The sequence below is a fragment of the Cyanistes caeruleus genome, chromosome 22 (assembly GCF_971803275.1).
Source record: "Cyanistes caeruleus chromosome 22, bCyaCae1.hap1.1, whole genome shotgun sequence".
Classification (NCBI taxonomy): Eukaryota; Metazoa; Chordata; class Aves; order Passeriformes; family Paridae; genus Cyanistes; species Cyanistes caeruleus.
The window spans coordinates 4864078-4878011 of NC_141722.1; the positions used below are offsets into that span (position 1 = coordinate 4864078).

The window sequence follows — 13934 nt, forward strand, 5'->3', positions numbered from 1 at the left end:
ACCAGCAATGCAGCTGAATGATCCTGACTTTGCCTCGGAGATGACAGCAGCCACACATCAAGTGGTTCCTCATAGTTTGATAACTGTAGAAAACCACTATGGTTTGCTTCAGAAAACAACTGGAGTTATTTGTTCTCTCAAGAAACAAAGCATTCCTCTCTCTGATGAAGCATTTAACCTCAGATCAAAGAGACAGATAAGATTCTGATGCAAAGATAAATAGAAAACTGCTTGGAGATGAAGGGCACTGAAATGTTTCAGGAGGTAATACCAAAAGCCAGGGAGGCTCACAGAGTCATAGTCAGGGACTGCTTCGATTTTCAAAAATGATTTGCCAAACTCCAGATGCAAACCAAAGCCAGTCACGCTGTTAGACATGGGCTAGTAGTCACTTGGCTGTACGTGCATTCAGTGGTTTTGAGGATGATTAAGTTCACCAGAACTCTCAGCAGATACAAATAATTTGCTTACCAGAAAGTGTAAGAGGGAGAATCTCAGCTCTTGTTTACAGAGCCTCCCAGATCAGCACCCCCATGAGTGACTTTGATTGACGGGCTTATTCACAGCTAATGGCAACATCTCCAGAACTTCCCACAGATAATGCCAATATCGCTACACTTTGTTAAAGAATATTGGATTTCCTCCCCTCCCATCTCTGACAGCACACAGGCTGAGCGCTCATGAATGAATGAAAGGAACACATTTTTCCTCTCGCAGCATCAAAAAGACCTTATTTTTAATTGCTCCAGCACTGGTTCAGTCAATGTAGTGGTTTTAGTGGTTTACTACTTCTAAACATACTGTACTTATTCTAACCATCTGACAGAGCATGATTTTTACCTATTTCACTGTTATTAGGATCAAACCAGGGGAACTTCCCTGCTACCATACATACATATATCAAGAGCTTTTATTCTGCCTTGCAAGGAGCAGTGGTTATAAGCAGTAGTTACCCTGGTTAATAATCCTCAAGGGATGGCAGGTACAAAAGCTCCAGGAGCAGTGGCACTCAGCTGGTTCTGAGGCAGCTGAAACTTCTCAGCTCTAGGTTCTAGCAGGATGGAGGCCATGTGACCACGAGCACACGTTCACCCAGTAGATGGCAACCGCGATACAGCCCCTTGTTTGAGCGGATGTCCTGAATCGGGAATGGGGTGGTGGTGTTTATTCTGCTGGATTTGTCCCATTTCCCGATACACAAGTCCAAAATCTTTACAGGCAGCAGCAGATACATGATACAGGGCAGGAACACTTGAGGGGGCAGAGGAAAAGAAAGAAGAAGAAACAGATGGTAACATACAGGTGATTAAATTTCTAATCCAGAAAAAACCCCACAGATTCTGCAACAGAGTTCAGTCAGTGCTTTTTATCTTGTTCCTCCCAGTTAACTTTTACAGGAGAAGCAGAGCTGCCACATAATTGAGTATCCAGGTAACACTCCCCTTTTTATTACAGTCTCATGATTCACTAGCACAGAGCAAAGAAAGGTGAGGCCAAAATGCTATATTCCTACGGAGAAGGACCAACAAAGCAGAGCTCTGTTGGAAAAACCTTTGTGGTGCCCATTGCTTTTCTTGTCAGATTTACAACCTCCTAAACATTTATCTTAACAAATCTCCACTGAGACAAAGACAGGTGGTTATTAGTATTTCCTGATTCTAAAACAAAATCACTTCCAAGGGCAGAGGCTGTGTGAGCTGGAGACAAAGCAGATACCTACCTACTCCATAGCAGGTGTCAATTCATTAGTAATTGGGCTCCTGCCTTCCAAGAGATTGCAGCAGGAATGTCTGAGCCTGAATAGGAGTTAGGAGACTAAACACCTGTAGGCATCTTGGCACAGAGCTTCCAAAAACTACATTACAATGCACTTTACCAAAAACAACAGGCAAACAAAAATTCCAAACCAAAAGAAATTAAGAAATTAATCTAGAAAGCCTTAGATATTTTCATTACCTGTTGAATCTATTTGGGCTAAATGGCAAGGCTTGAAAAGTTCACTTGCTTAAAAATTAAATCATTGAGGAAACAAATATACTTTCCTCAAAGACAGGAAAAAGGAATCTGAGTCACATCAGCTGAAAAACAAGATGCTTAAGCACAGTCATAATGAAATTCAGGGTCCTGGGCTCCAGTGGTTCATTCTGGACTCCTAAGCCTGAGCCTTGTGCTCAGCCCTTTGCTGGCAGCAAGAAGCCAGACATCCTCCGGTTACCTTGCACCATATATGATTCCCAAATCCCTGCCCTCCAATAAGTGCAGGAGATGTATCTACAGAGTGTGAATGAATGGACACAGATGAGAGCTGCCCTTGTGTGCTGAGCCCCAGCCAAGGTTACCTGTGCCTGCACTGACCTCAAGACACTTCCTCATCCTTTACAATGCACTCTGCTTCACAGAAAGGGACAATTTCTCATAATTTTGTCATCTCTTAACGTGATATAAAAATACTCAAAGACTGAACACTTTCAAACAGTTTTCCTTCTAAGACTTGAACAGTATTAAAGAATTCTACATGAGCCTGGACATCCAAAACTAGCCTTTGTCACAAACTAAAAATTGATTCAGTTTCACTGTTCTGTCAGTCCTCAGATCTACTCCAGGCCACCACCACCCAAGATTAAAAAGCTCCAGGGTTCAGACTCCTTTGTGGTCTAACAGATTGAATATTGCAGAACAGCTCCCAAGCAGCTAGTATCAGCTCCCACTATTGTCACTCTCTAGATCTTACCAGAGTTATTTCAGTTCTGAATTGCTGAGGTTGGACATTGTTATTTGTATTTCAGAACACATAAAAAAGGCCTAAACATGACTGAAAAGTGCCTGTTGTACAGAAATAGCAGTTCCCAGTTATAATCAGAGACAACATAAGGATGAAATGAAGTTAAGAGCCAAGAAAGAGCCAAACAAGAAGGCAGTAACAGAATCAAAACTAGAATCTGGATCTGCTGAGCAGTCCAGTATTGTGTACTTAGATTCATAGCTTCATTACAACAGTCTGTGGACTCACTAACGTAAATTAGTATAAGCTAACATTGCCAGCAAAGGAAACAATTGTGCATTCTGCAAACCTCACCTGTGCACTTCTGCCTCTGCAGCAAAAGGGAGGACAAACAGCAGCTCTCAGTGTTCATTACACTACAGCCTTGTCCCCCATTAAGGAAGGAAAAAAGGTGTTGAAAATATAACTCTCAGCTGAAGCAAAACCTTCAGGATTTGGTGTCACAATTTTGTAGCACCATCATCTGTGTCACAATAAATTGAGGAGAACGACATGTTTGAGTTTAATCATTAAAGGGATACAGTCTGTTCAGGTTGGTTTCAAACTGCACCAACAAAACCCAAGCCCAAACCAGGTGCCATTCTTCCCCAACTCCCTTGTACATGCAGAACAAGCAGAACCAGATCATATTTTATTTTTAGCTGATGGGCAGTTTCACAGAAATCTAACTTTAACTGAAGTTCCTGTCAGACAGCTGGTACCAATTCACAAAATATCACCAGTGTGTCTGTTCTTCAGCTCAGCTTGTGCCATGGAGTGGTTTGGGTTGGAAGGGACTTCTGGAGATGCCCCAGCCTAAGCCCTGCCATGACAGCAGCTGCTCACAGCCAGGCAGATGTTAGAGCCCCAGCTGAAGGCCAGCTCAAATGCTTCTCCAGGCTAATCTGATGTACCTCATATCTCAGCAAACAGGATTTTGCATGTCTATACACAACACTCCATCATCAGATTATAAAGGAAAAGTAAGTCTAGACATGCCAGAGCATGTTTGAAAAATAGAGGATTACTGAATTTGCCATATCCCTCCTGGATTTTGGACTCTCCCAATGCTGCTATAATAAGGACTAATGACATTATATATAATCAAATTATGTAAAAGTTAATTGCATTTCACTCAGATTTCCTTTTTACATAGCAATCTATTTCCTCATCCATATACAGCCTACACAAAAGAAGTGGAGGTTTTACTGCAAAAAAGCAACAGGTTTTGAAAAGTGTCTCAGCTGATGAAACATCAGAAAGCTTCACAAGAGTGCCAAGAGTTCCAAGCCACTGAAGATGAGTAAGGACAGAAAGAGATTGCAGGTAACTATGATACTTTGGGGCCAAATGATCAGTTGAGGGCCACATAATTATCTTCATTGAATTGCAACCAGTGGTTTAAGTTTCCAGCTCCATCCTTTCCTAAGTTTTCTGGCAGATAAACTCACCCAAATATGAAAAGTGTTCCATTTGGCAGCCTGGGCCTGGCAAAGCTGAAATGTTATTTCTGAAGGCACAGGCTGCTCTAGGCAGCAGCTCAGCAGTGTCACTGTCATGTCTGTGCAGGTGGCTCAGTGTCTATCACAGTGCAGAGGCAAAATCAGATCAGAGCTGCAATTCAACAGTGCCGTGGAAAGAGTTAATGAGGGAGGCAAGGCCAAGCTCAAGAGGGTGTTCTGAACCAGCATGCAAAGGGATTCCTGAGCCCAGACCAGCTTTTGTTTAGGTTCAGACCCACTTGCATTGGAATGCTGGAAGTGCTGCCCTGGCACAATGCAGACTTTCTCTCCCTCCAGCTATTTCTGCCTTTTTTTTGCACTTTGTCCTATGTTTGCACACTGACAGAGCTTCATGTCCAGGGATATGTAATGCACATCCACATGTCATCACCCTATAAATAAAAAATGAGTTCCCTAACAGTCAGCTTGTGTGATATAGCAATAACTGGAATAGATCACCTCACTTCTGAGTACCAGAACATACAAATGATGCAACCCATTTCACATCTAAATTTCTTTTTTCTTACTTTTTCAAACTCCTCGTAAATCAATGTAAGGAAAGAAGCACACTTAGACAATGATAATGGCTTGATGGCCCTACTAGGAAACATAACATCAATAAATGTGTAAGAAAGATAAGAACTAGGATAATGACAATCAATCATGGATTAATTGTTTATGGATTAATTATTTAATTGACAGGCTATTTTTAATAGATCTGCAATATAAATATATTCAGCTAGTAAAAAATATACTTATCAGCACAAATTGTAAGAGAGCAGAAAGTGAAATTTATCTCACAACTGCTGGATATTTAACCAAAATTACAAAATTAAGTCCTGTGAAAACTCAGCCAGAATTTTAGTGCTGTCCACTTCATGATTGTAGGCAGTAAATTAAATGCATTTCAAACAAATGAGTCCTGTGTTGAATAAATTAAGTTTTTGAATTAATATTTAAATATTAAGCTAAGTAATCTCTTTTAAAATTTATTTTAAATGTAAAAAAATAAAACGCAGCTCCTCCTCCCTCAGATGTCTCCCATAGCACAAATTCATCTGTCACAGACATCAGTTACACAATTGCCTCCCTCCTACCCAATCTCCAGTCTACACTTGATGTGCACTATCACATCTGTAATCTCCAAAGCTTCCTAAGAGAAGAGCTCATATTCCCCTGCACAAGCAGTCAGCACTGAAAAAAGAGCAACAGCCAACAATAGTTATTCTTTGAGTTCTGCATCTCCCAGCTCAGTTCAGACAACTCCATGGCACAGAAACACAACCTGAGGCACTATAAATCCCAGTCTCATCAACTTCAAGACAAATTTTCCAGAAGCACTCTAAAGAATCAAGGAAAAATATGGCAATCTCTTGACAGTCTTATACCAGGACATTAATTTACATTTTTTACAAGTTTTACAAATTCTACACATGAAGGTCCCTTCACATGACTGAAACCTCACAGACCCTACAAGCAAAGACAGAAGCAAGATTGATTCAAAGTTATCCTCAGTGTACACAGAAATGGCTGTTTGGGGGATTTTAATACACTTTACCCAAACTCTAGTCACAATACCAACTACACAGGAGAAAGGGACTGAGGAATATACAAGCATAGTTCCTTCAAATTTAAGGAAAACTAGCAGTTCCATATGAAATATCAATACAATAAAAGTAAATTTAAGAAGAAAAGTAAATTAAAGAAGAAAAAAGGAGTGCATGTTTAATACCAAACTATGAGATGAAAGAATGACACCTTCCACTCACCTACTGTGAGGATGTTTGAAGAGAGGAAATGGCAGCAGTTTCCTTCATGGAGAATGGATTCTTCTCTTTGTGTCAAATCCCCTGCTACAGATTTTGGAGAAGTCAGAGCCATCTCAAGCTTTCAGAGCAGACTAGCAACAGTGTTTGTTCCAAGTCAAACAAAGCACTTCAGTGTAGATATCTGCAGAAAGTTTCAGTCAAGCAATGAAAACAAGAAAAAGCAACAATTTCAGGATGTTGCTGCTTTGCTTGCTTTTGAAGTACCAGTGAGTGCCTTCTCTGGAATTACACATTCAGGAGAACATCCTGGTTTAATTCTTTTGACACATATTCCACACATTGAACAACAGAATTTGCAGCATCAGTGTGGAGAAAGAACCACGGAGCTCAGTCTTGACAGGATGGATGTGAGGGCCCTTCCCAGAGGCACAGGAGTCACAAACATTCCGTGTATCTTTCCAGTGTTTCTTGCATGTGGCTACCCTGGAGAAGACATTTTTTTAAATAGTGGAAGTTACTTTAACTGTGAGATATTTACTACTTAGGTGATACTAACATACTTAGGTGACGTACAATGGGCTGACCTCAGCAGACAGAAGGCACCAACTCTTCCTTCCCTCACCCCAAGATTTTCCACAGACAATTTTGCCAGCAGCAACTTCTCCAGAAGCCAAAGTACTCATGCTGGAATTAATTATTTTATACACACAAACACACAGATATAGTATGTACACATACACTTAACTCAGTCATTCTGAAAAAGTGAATGTATTTGGTACATTCCCAAAGGACACTGCTTGATGATGGCTCCTTTATTCACTTCCATCTCTAACCCTTAAAGCTCTTTGCTCCTCTTACCTGTTGTCAGCTGTCTCCATTCTGTATCTCTGTCATTGTCTGGCATTCCCTTTCCCTTTTCTTACCCATCTTCTGTCCACTGGATACAGAAGACTCACCTTTCCAAAACGTTCAGTGGATATCTTCCTCAGAGAAAGAAGGTCAAAGAAGGCTCCCTCCAGAACAGCAATCACACCAGACAGAAACCTGGGATCCTACTTTGTGCTGGTAACTGTTTGAATCTCTGGGAGTCTCCTTCAGTTTGTAATTACAAGTTGAGCTCTGAAACATTGCCCTAACATGTTTTGTTGTGAAAGCACAGATCCAGTTTGACATTATTTTAAAGAGAGAGGGCAATGAAGCTCACTATTAATTACAGTGATTAGAAATAGAGGAGGGGGTTTGAGACATTTGTAGCAAAAATAAGGAAGAGAATGTCCTGCCAGAGCATCTGCCTGTTTGAAGCTGTAGCTCTCTTCTTGTCTTTGGTCCCTCATTCAGCTTCTTTGGGAAGTCACTTCTTCCCGGCCATTATCTTTTCACCAAGCCCCACCTTCTGCATTTGTACTGTTAAAAACTCTGTTCAGAGGAAGCATCAGTCAGTGAATACCCTTATGTGGAGCCAAATGCATGATAACTTCATCTAAGGGACAGCAGTGCTTGTCAATATTTATCCTGTAAAAAAAATCAATATTACAATCATTTGTTTCCACATTTAAATGGGAAATGTCTCACAGGGCATCCTGTGGCTCTGCAATAGAAATGGGCATCTCAGAGAGTGACATTCATTTGGCAAATAATATCTTTATTACAGAGCACAGTTGGAGTAATCAAAACCCAAATTATAAACTTAGGGCAGATTTCAAAAGCTGACTGGATTGAGAGGGGAGGAAGACAACAGATTATCAAAGATAGATACTGTGCCCCCCTCTTAATCTGAAATCTGTTCAGGCTGTCGCCTATCCCTGTAATCATATCCGTTCATCATTCCCTGACATATACATAATTAGGAAAAAGAATATAGAGCAAACATTGTGCTTTAGACTGAGCAAAATCAATTCATACATTTCCATGTAATCATTTAATACAGTTAATGTATTCATTTTGTGCATCCCAAAATAAATGTTTTTTCCTTTAGGTCAGTCCTTGAATTGATACCAAAAATACTCTTACATACACAGAGCTTACTTGTTTTATTTAGAATGGAACCCAAAGTAGATTTTAGAAGGCATGTCAGGATTTAAATCAACTCGTCCAGTGAAAAAGCCAAAACTACACCAAACAACATTTCTGGAGCTGCTCAATTGCATGCTCTGGGCAGGTAATTCCACAGATGACAGGCACTGCCTCAGTTTTATAGCTACTAGCCACAAAGTACCATTTCTGGTACCTGTGCACTGAATGTTTAACCCTGGGATTAATCCAGGAATCATAGGCTCATAGGACAGATGAAACTGTTTTAACATCAAGATAAGATCAGCCCATTTCCTTTGCAGAAAACTGAACTGGTGGGTAGTTACTTTGCAGACTCTTTCACCTCTCTGCTTCAGGGCTTTTTAGAAAGGTCATTTCCTTTGTAGGAAGTTCGATCACTGTGACTCATTACACACAAAAGAACATATCCATGAGGGTGGGAAAGACTGAATGGGCATGGGTGTTCCTGCTGGTGCCAGAACAGCATTATTCCAGTGAAAGCAGATGAGCTTTACATTGATGTGGCTCATTAAATATTTTATTGTCTCAAGTTATGTCAAATATCATGTTCTCTATGCTTTGCTATAATCTGAAAGTGAAGCTACTTTGAGACAACTGATCTCTGAATGTCTTCACTTTCCATGCAAAAGGTGTTTTTCCTGCATTCAGTCCCACCTTTTACAGTTTCCTACAGATCCTCAGAGTTCACTTCCTCCACTCCCTCTCTTCAGCATACCTGTGTTGGTAAAAAATAAAAGCCAAGCCTCTCTTCCCAAACCAATCCCTATAAATCCTATGCAGCCAATGGAAAAGTACACAGTGAATCTAAAAATACAGATTAATATCGCAGAACAACATTCAGAGGCCAGATTTCCTATTAAAGTAAATGGAAGAAGCTCGGTTGTCTCTCCTGGAAAAACTGTTGTGAAGGTTATATGATGGAAAATATCAGTTGCACTGTCTGGAAGTACCTCACCTCTGTTACTCTGAGCTCTGGTGGCTCTGAGACGGCATTGCTCTTTGACAGAAGATACCAAACAGCCAAAAGAGAGCAACAGTATCTGTTCAGACCACATGAACAAGATTTAAACTGTCTGCTCAGGCTAAGAGCCCTACCTGAGATTATTGTGTGAGGTTCTGTATTCCCTTGGAAAAAAGGACTTAAAACCCTAGAGGCGATACAGACAATAATTACAGACAATAAAAGCTGTGTACACCATTAGTAATTCTCTAGCCATTTTTATATCTCTGTAGTATTTAAAGCTTAATACTACAAGACCTGCTTTTGTTCAGGGAGGTTTTGTGATGCATCCACAGAACTCAGACAAGCTCTGATATCCTCCCAGGACAGATAGACTGATACCATGGATGAAACACACAAAAACAAAGTCATCACTTAAACCTGAATAGTTTGATCAGGAAGCAGATCAATGGATAAAAGATCAAAGTTCCATCAAATGTGAGGAAAAAAATAATACTTTAAAGCATTTAAATGCGAGAGCTGGGATTTGCTTTTAAGCTGCTCATTTGAAGGAATGCACCTCTATTCAGGAGGGAATTGCACGGAGATAACCTGCACGCCCAGACACGTCAGTGCACAGCCAGGGCTGCTCCAGAGGAGAGGAGTCTGCTCCAGCCCTGTGGAACAAGGGGTGAGCCCACACCTTAGGGTGTGATCCCACATTCTTCTTCCCAAAGGAAGGAGCACATTCACAACACTGGCGTGCAATAGAGTCCTATGGCAAACAACTCGGTTAAAAAGGAGAAAGTGAAGAAAAGGCAGTCGAGAGGACATTGGAATACCTTTCTGGTAGGCTGGTGTGTTCACCTTCACCTGGAACAGAGTCATCCCACTTAAAAGAACACTTAACATTTGTCAGCTTTTCCTCATCCACCCCTTACAGCCTGAGCTGGAGCTGCACATGCAGGAGCCTTGCATTTTTGTTGAATGATGTAACAGAATATTCCTTATGCAAGTAAGCAGACTTATTATTACAGCCAAATTATTTGTTTCAGGTTTGTATGGACCATGTCATATGACTTTAGCTTTTACTTTATGAAACAAAATGTGAAATTTGTAGCAATATCTATCTATAGGGATAGACTTGGTTACAATCTTCTGCCCTATTTATCCTGACTTGCCAAAACTCCTCTCAGTTTCACCATCATTCCTTGTCACCAGCCAGTTCCCAGACCTGTCTGAAGTGACAGTGGAAACACAGCAGCCTCTTGCTTCTGAAGAACATTTGCATTTTGTATTAGCAAGGGAGAACTGACAATTTCTATTAGGAGGCAAAATGAAGTAATTAAGCAAAGCTCTAAATCTCATCCAATAGCTTGAGAGCTTTTATTTTGAAAATAAAAGTTTCATACTCTAGACTACAAAAAACAAAAAGCCTCAGAGAAGAAATGAGGGGAGGAAGATCTTGTTAGCAGACAGAAGGAAAGTGAGGACTGCTGGAAAAGGTTCTGCTGCACTTGGGAATTAGTGAGTCATACTGAGGAGAGATAGACTGTAAGCTCCAATGCCACTTGTAATCAGATCTATAATTCTAATAATGTTCATGCTGTCAGTTATGCTGTCAGTCTTGGTCACTCTGATTTTTTTTTTATTTTTTTTTTTTCTTCAATTTCATGTAAATGAGCAGGAATTTCTTTTAAGAAGAATGCCTTTAATCAAACTGCTTTAATTCTGTACAGCAGCTTATTGCTGCACTGATTAATCTCTTGGATATTAAGGACTAATTTATACTGGGGGAGTTAGAAAAAAGGCGGCAACTTGTGCTCCCCTTTCACATGTCAGTGGCAAATATCAGCTTTCTCCTGAGGATGCCTGGTAGGGCCAAACACAAGAGCCCAAGCACAGGCAGAGAGACACTAAGAGAATATTGCAAACAAGAAAAACATGCTTGTGCTTGACAACTTCAAGAGAACACTGTAGTTTTAATTTATTTTCTTTTCCCAAATACCCAAACTAATTTCTAAAATTATGCATCTCCTTCTCTATTAGCAAGAATGGGTCTGGGAACCACTCAATCTATCCTCATTTTGTTAAACAGAGGGCAGTGATGTGCACACATGGGAATTACAAGGCAGCAAGTCTTTAGGGCCTAATCCAATAAATATCAAAGTACAGCTCTGCTTTGTTCTCCACCTTATCATGGACTTTAGTACTTAGTTAGTCAATAAATAACACTACCTCAATAACTTCATCTCACTCAGTCTAAACTCACAGGATGGGAAGAAGTGGAATGGGTCACTTTATACTGTAGGAGACAAAAACCTGTTCTTTAAATAGAAAATATTTCATGTTGTCCCTGTAGCAATCCCAATAAATAACGCCATTATAACTCATCCCAAAGTTGCATTTTTGAGGTTCTCCTCTGCAGGATATAGAACTTCTTCCAGGCACCTTGCAGCTGCCATTGTTTCCTCAGGCTCCATTTCTTACCTTTTTTTTTTCTTTTTTTTCTTTTTTTTTTTTTGTAAATTAAATTAAACACAAATTACATGTTTTCAGTTAAGGGCAGAGAAAACTTCCAGAGAATCCATTCCAGCATCTAAGGGCAGTAGGAAATCTGGAATAACAAGCTGTAGGGGTGGGGGGAGTGGTATGTTGAAGGGGAGAAGAGGCAGGGTGGAGCTTCTTTTAAGTCATCTTACAGTGAATAATCCTTCAAGAAGAGCTGAGAGGAGACATCCTATCAACACCAGACTGAACACAAAAAGTGCTATTGTAAGTTTCTGCATAACGTCCCTTGGCAAATACCTCAGGGAACTACAGAGCTTGTGCAGTACTTTCAATCTCTCCCAGGAATGTTAACATAGAAGGATCCCTCACCTTCCCACTTGATTTCCCTTGTCACGTCTGAGGCAAACCAGAGCTCCCTGACAACTATTAAGATGTCAGAAGATTCTACATAAGGCATTCCCTAACTAAATAGAAACAAGTGAGGCTGTGATGAACAATAAAAAATGCGGGCTAAGATCAAAACCAGGTACACCAAAATCAGTCTCTTAAGTTTCATGCTGTGATTTGTGATGCAAATGGATCTGAAATCTTCACTCAGGTCATGCTTGTCTTGGTGTCTTGCACCCAAAATTTCCCTCAGGACTGCACAGTCTCATGTGCAGTCTGCCAAATAGCAAAGAGCAGGAAGGAAGCTGAGAACTTTGTCTCAGCATGTGTAAAGTTTGTCACAGCCTGCATCGTGCAGGTACCCATCCAATGACTCTGCTCTGTGCTGAGGGGAAGCGCTCCACCCCCACAAAATGAAGGCAGATTAAACAATGAATAAAAAGTTTGGAAATTCCCTACAGATTTAGACTCTGTGCCCTAAGCAGTAATGTGGAGACCAGAATTTCTGTGACTTGAAACAAAAACTGGGCTGAGGAGTTGCACACATGGGTAGCTATCCCCTCGGAACAGGGCTTGGCTCATGTCACACAAGGCTTTCTTTCTCTGCCAGTTGAACCTGGACGCATGGTCAGTACCTACTGCTCGTGTCACAGCTGCCACCAGGAATTGTTACAAGTGAGGGACATGAAGTTTGACATCATTCAGCAAGGCCAGAGATAACAATGGAAGCAGAGGTGAATTCACAAATGAGGTCAAGATAATGGAAGTGAAAGAAGATTCAGGTATAACACTGGAGAATCTATTTCAATATTAAGATCAGATCAATTTAAGCTTATCATGGAAGAAGTGGGTAATTTTAAAGATAACTAATGCATAACTGAGATATCTGGGTGCATGAAAATTGTATTGCAGTAAATTCACATTATCCTTAGTAATTGCAAGACTATCTTTGTTGAAAAATCTCTTCAGCCTCATCCTCTAACCTACTCAAATTAATTTATACAGTAATTTTCTCAGCTCTGGACAAAGTAACAAGAACAAATTCCAGTGATATTCACAAGTATGTTGTCCCCTTTGAGCTATATTTAGGAACTGAGGGCTCTGTACCATTTATTTCAAAAACAAAGTGAGATTGTGTTGTTTTGAAACTGTGAGTACAGGATTTTAGAAGAGCATTGCACATCATATTTTATTGCTCTGTTGCAATGGTCCTGAAGAACCATTGACTAAGATGCTCTCAGCCACTTTGATTTAAGTATGGAGTAGTTTTTAATTCAGAAAAATTACAGAAATTATAAAAACAAAAGCCTTTTCAGAGAATGTAGAAGGAGCTTGGCTATAAATCGGAATGTTATCATCCTTTTTTGCAAAGCCAGAATAAACTTGTTCTTTGGCTGAGAATAATCAAAATATGGTGCATTATAGGAGCTCATCTTGCCAACAGAGTCATTAAATATCAGTGAGCCCTGAGTATTTCAAGATTCAGTCATACAGGTTTATATTATAAAACTGGGTATGACAGAAGCAGTTCTAGTAAAATAGTGCTTATTAAAGCCCAATAAATAAAAAAGATATGACAAATATTTCTGTACCTGGTCATGGCCTCTACTTTCCATAATAAACCCCTGGTGCCCAAAGCAAAGAGTCTGCAACAAGCAGTGCTCCCTGCTGAAAAGCTCAGAGCCAAGTTAACATTTCTCCCTGTCCCCACAGCCAGTGGGGACACCCACTGTGTTCTGAGGCTACCAGAACACAGTGACTGACACCACTCAGCCTTGCCCTTGGCACTCACCCCCCTCCACTAACTTGCACTGAACAGTTTCTCACAGTTAATGATGGGCAGAAGGAATTCTCCCCAGCATGGTTTTTGCACCCTCAGTAAGGACAGAAAAAGCTGTCTTAGTAGACAAAACTTTCACCACATTCTTTTGAACAATACGTTAACTTTGAGCTCCATTCTGAACATAGCATCAATTTCCTACCTCAAACCAACCATAGTCAGCAGTGACTCT

The 13934-nt window shown here is 40.4% G+C and overlaps 1 protein-coding gene across 1 annotated transcript in view; it reads right to left on the bottom strand.

Moving 5' to 3' along the window:
* PLCH2 (phospholipase C eta 2) overlaps positions 1–13934 on the bottom strand; it is a 79801-nt gene that overhangs the window by 62092 nt on the left and 3775 nt on the right. Inside the window, exons 4-5 of the mRNA XM_086860535.1 lie at positions 6989–7544; positions 6033–6515 (exon numbers count right to left, since the gene is read on the bottom strand). Of these exons, the coding sequence (XP_086716661.1) occupies positions 6033–6144 (112 nt within the window). The 5' untranslated portion in view covers positions 6145–6515; positions 6989–7544. The remainder of the gene's footprint in view (positions 1–6032; positions 6516–6988; positions 7545–13934) is intronic.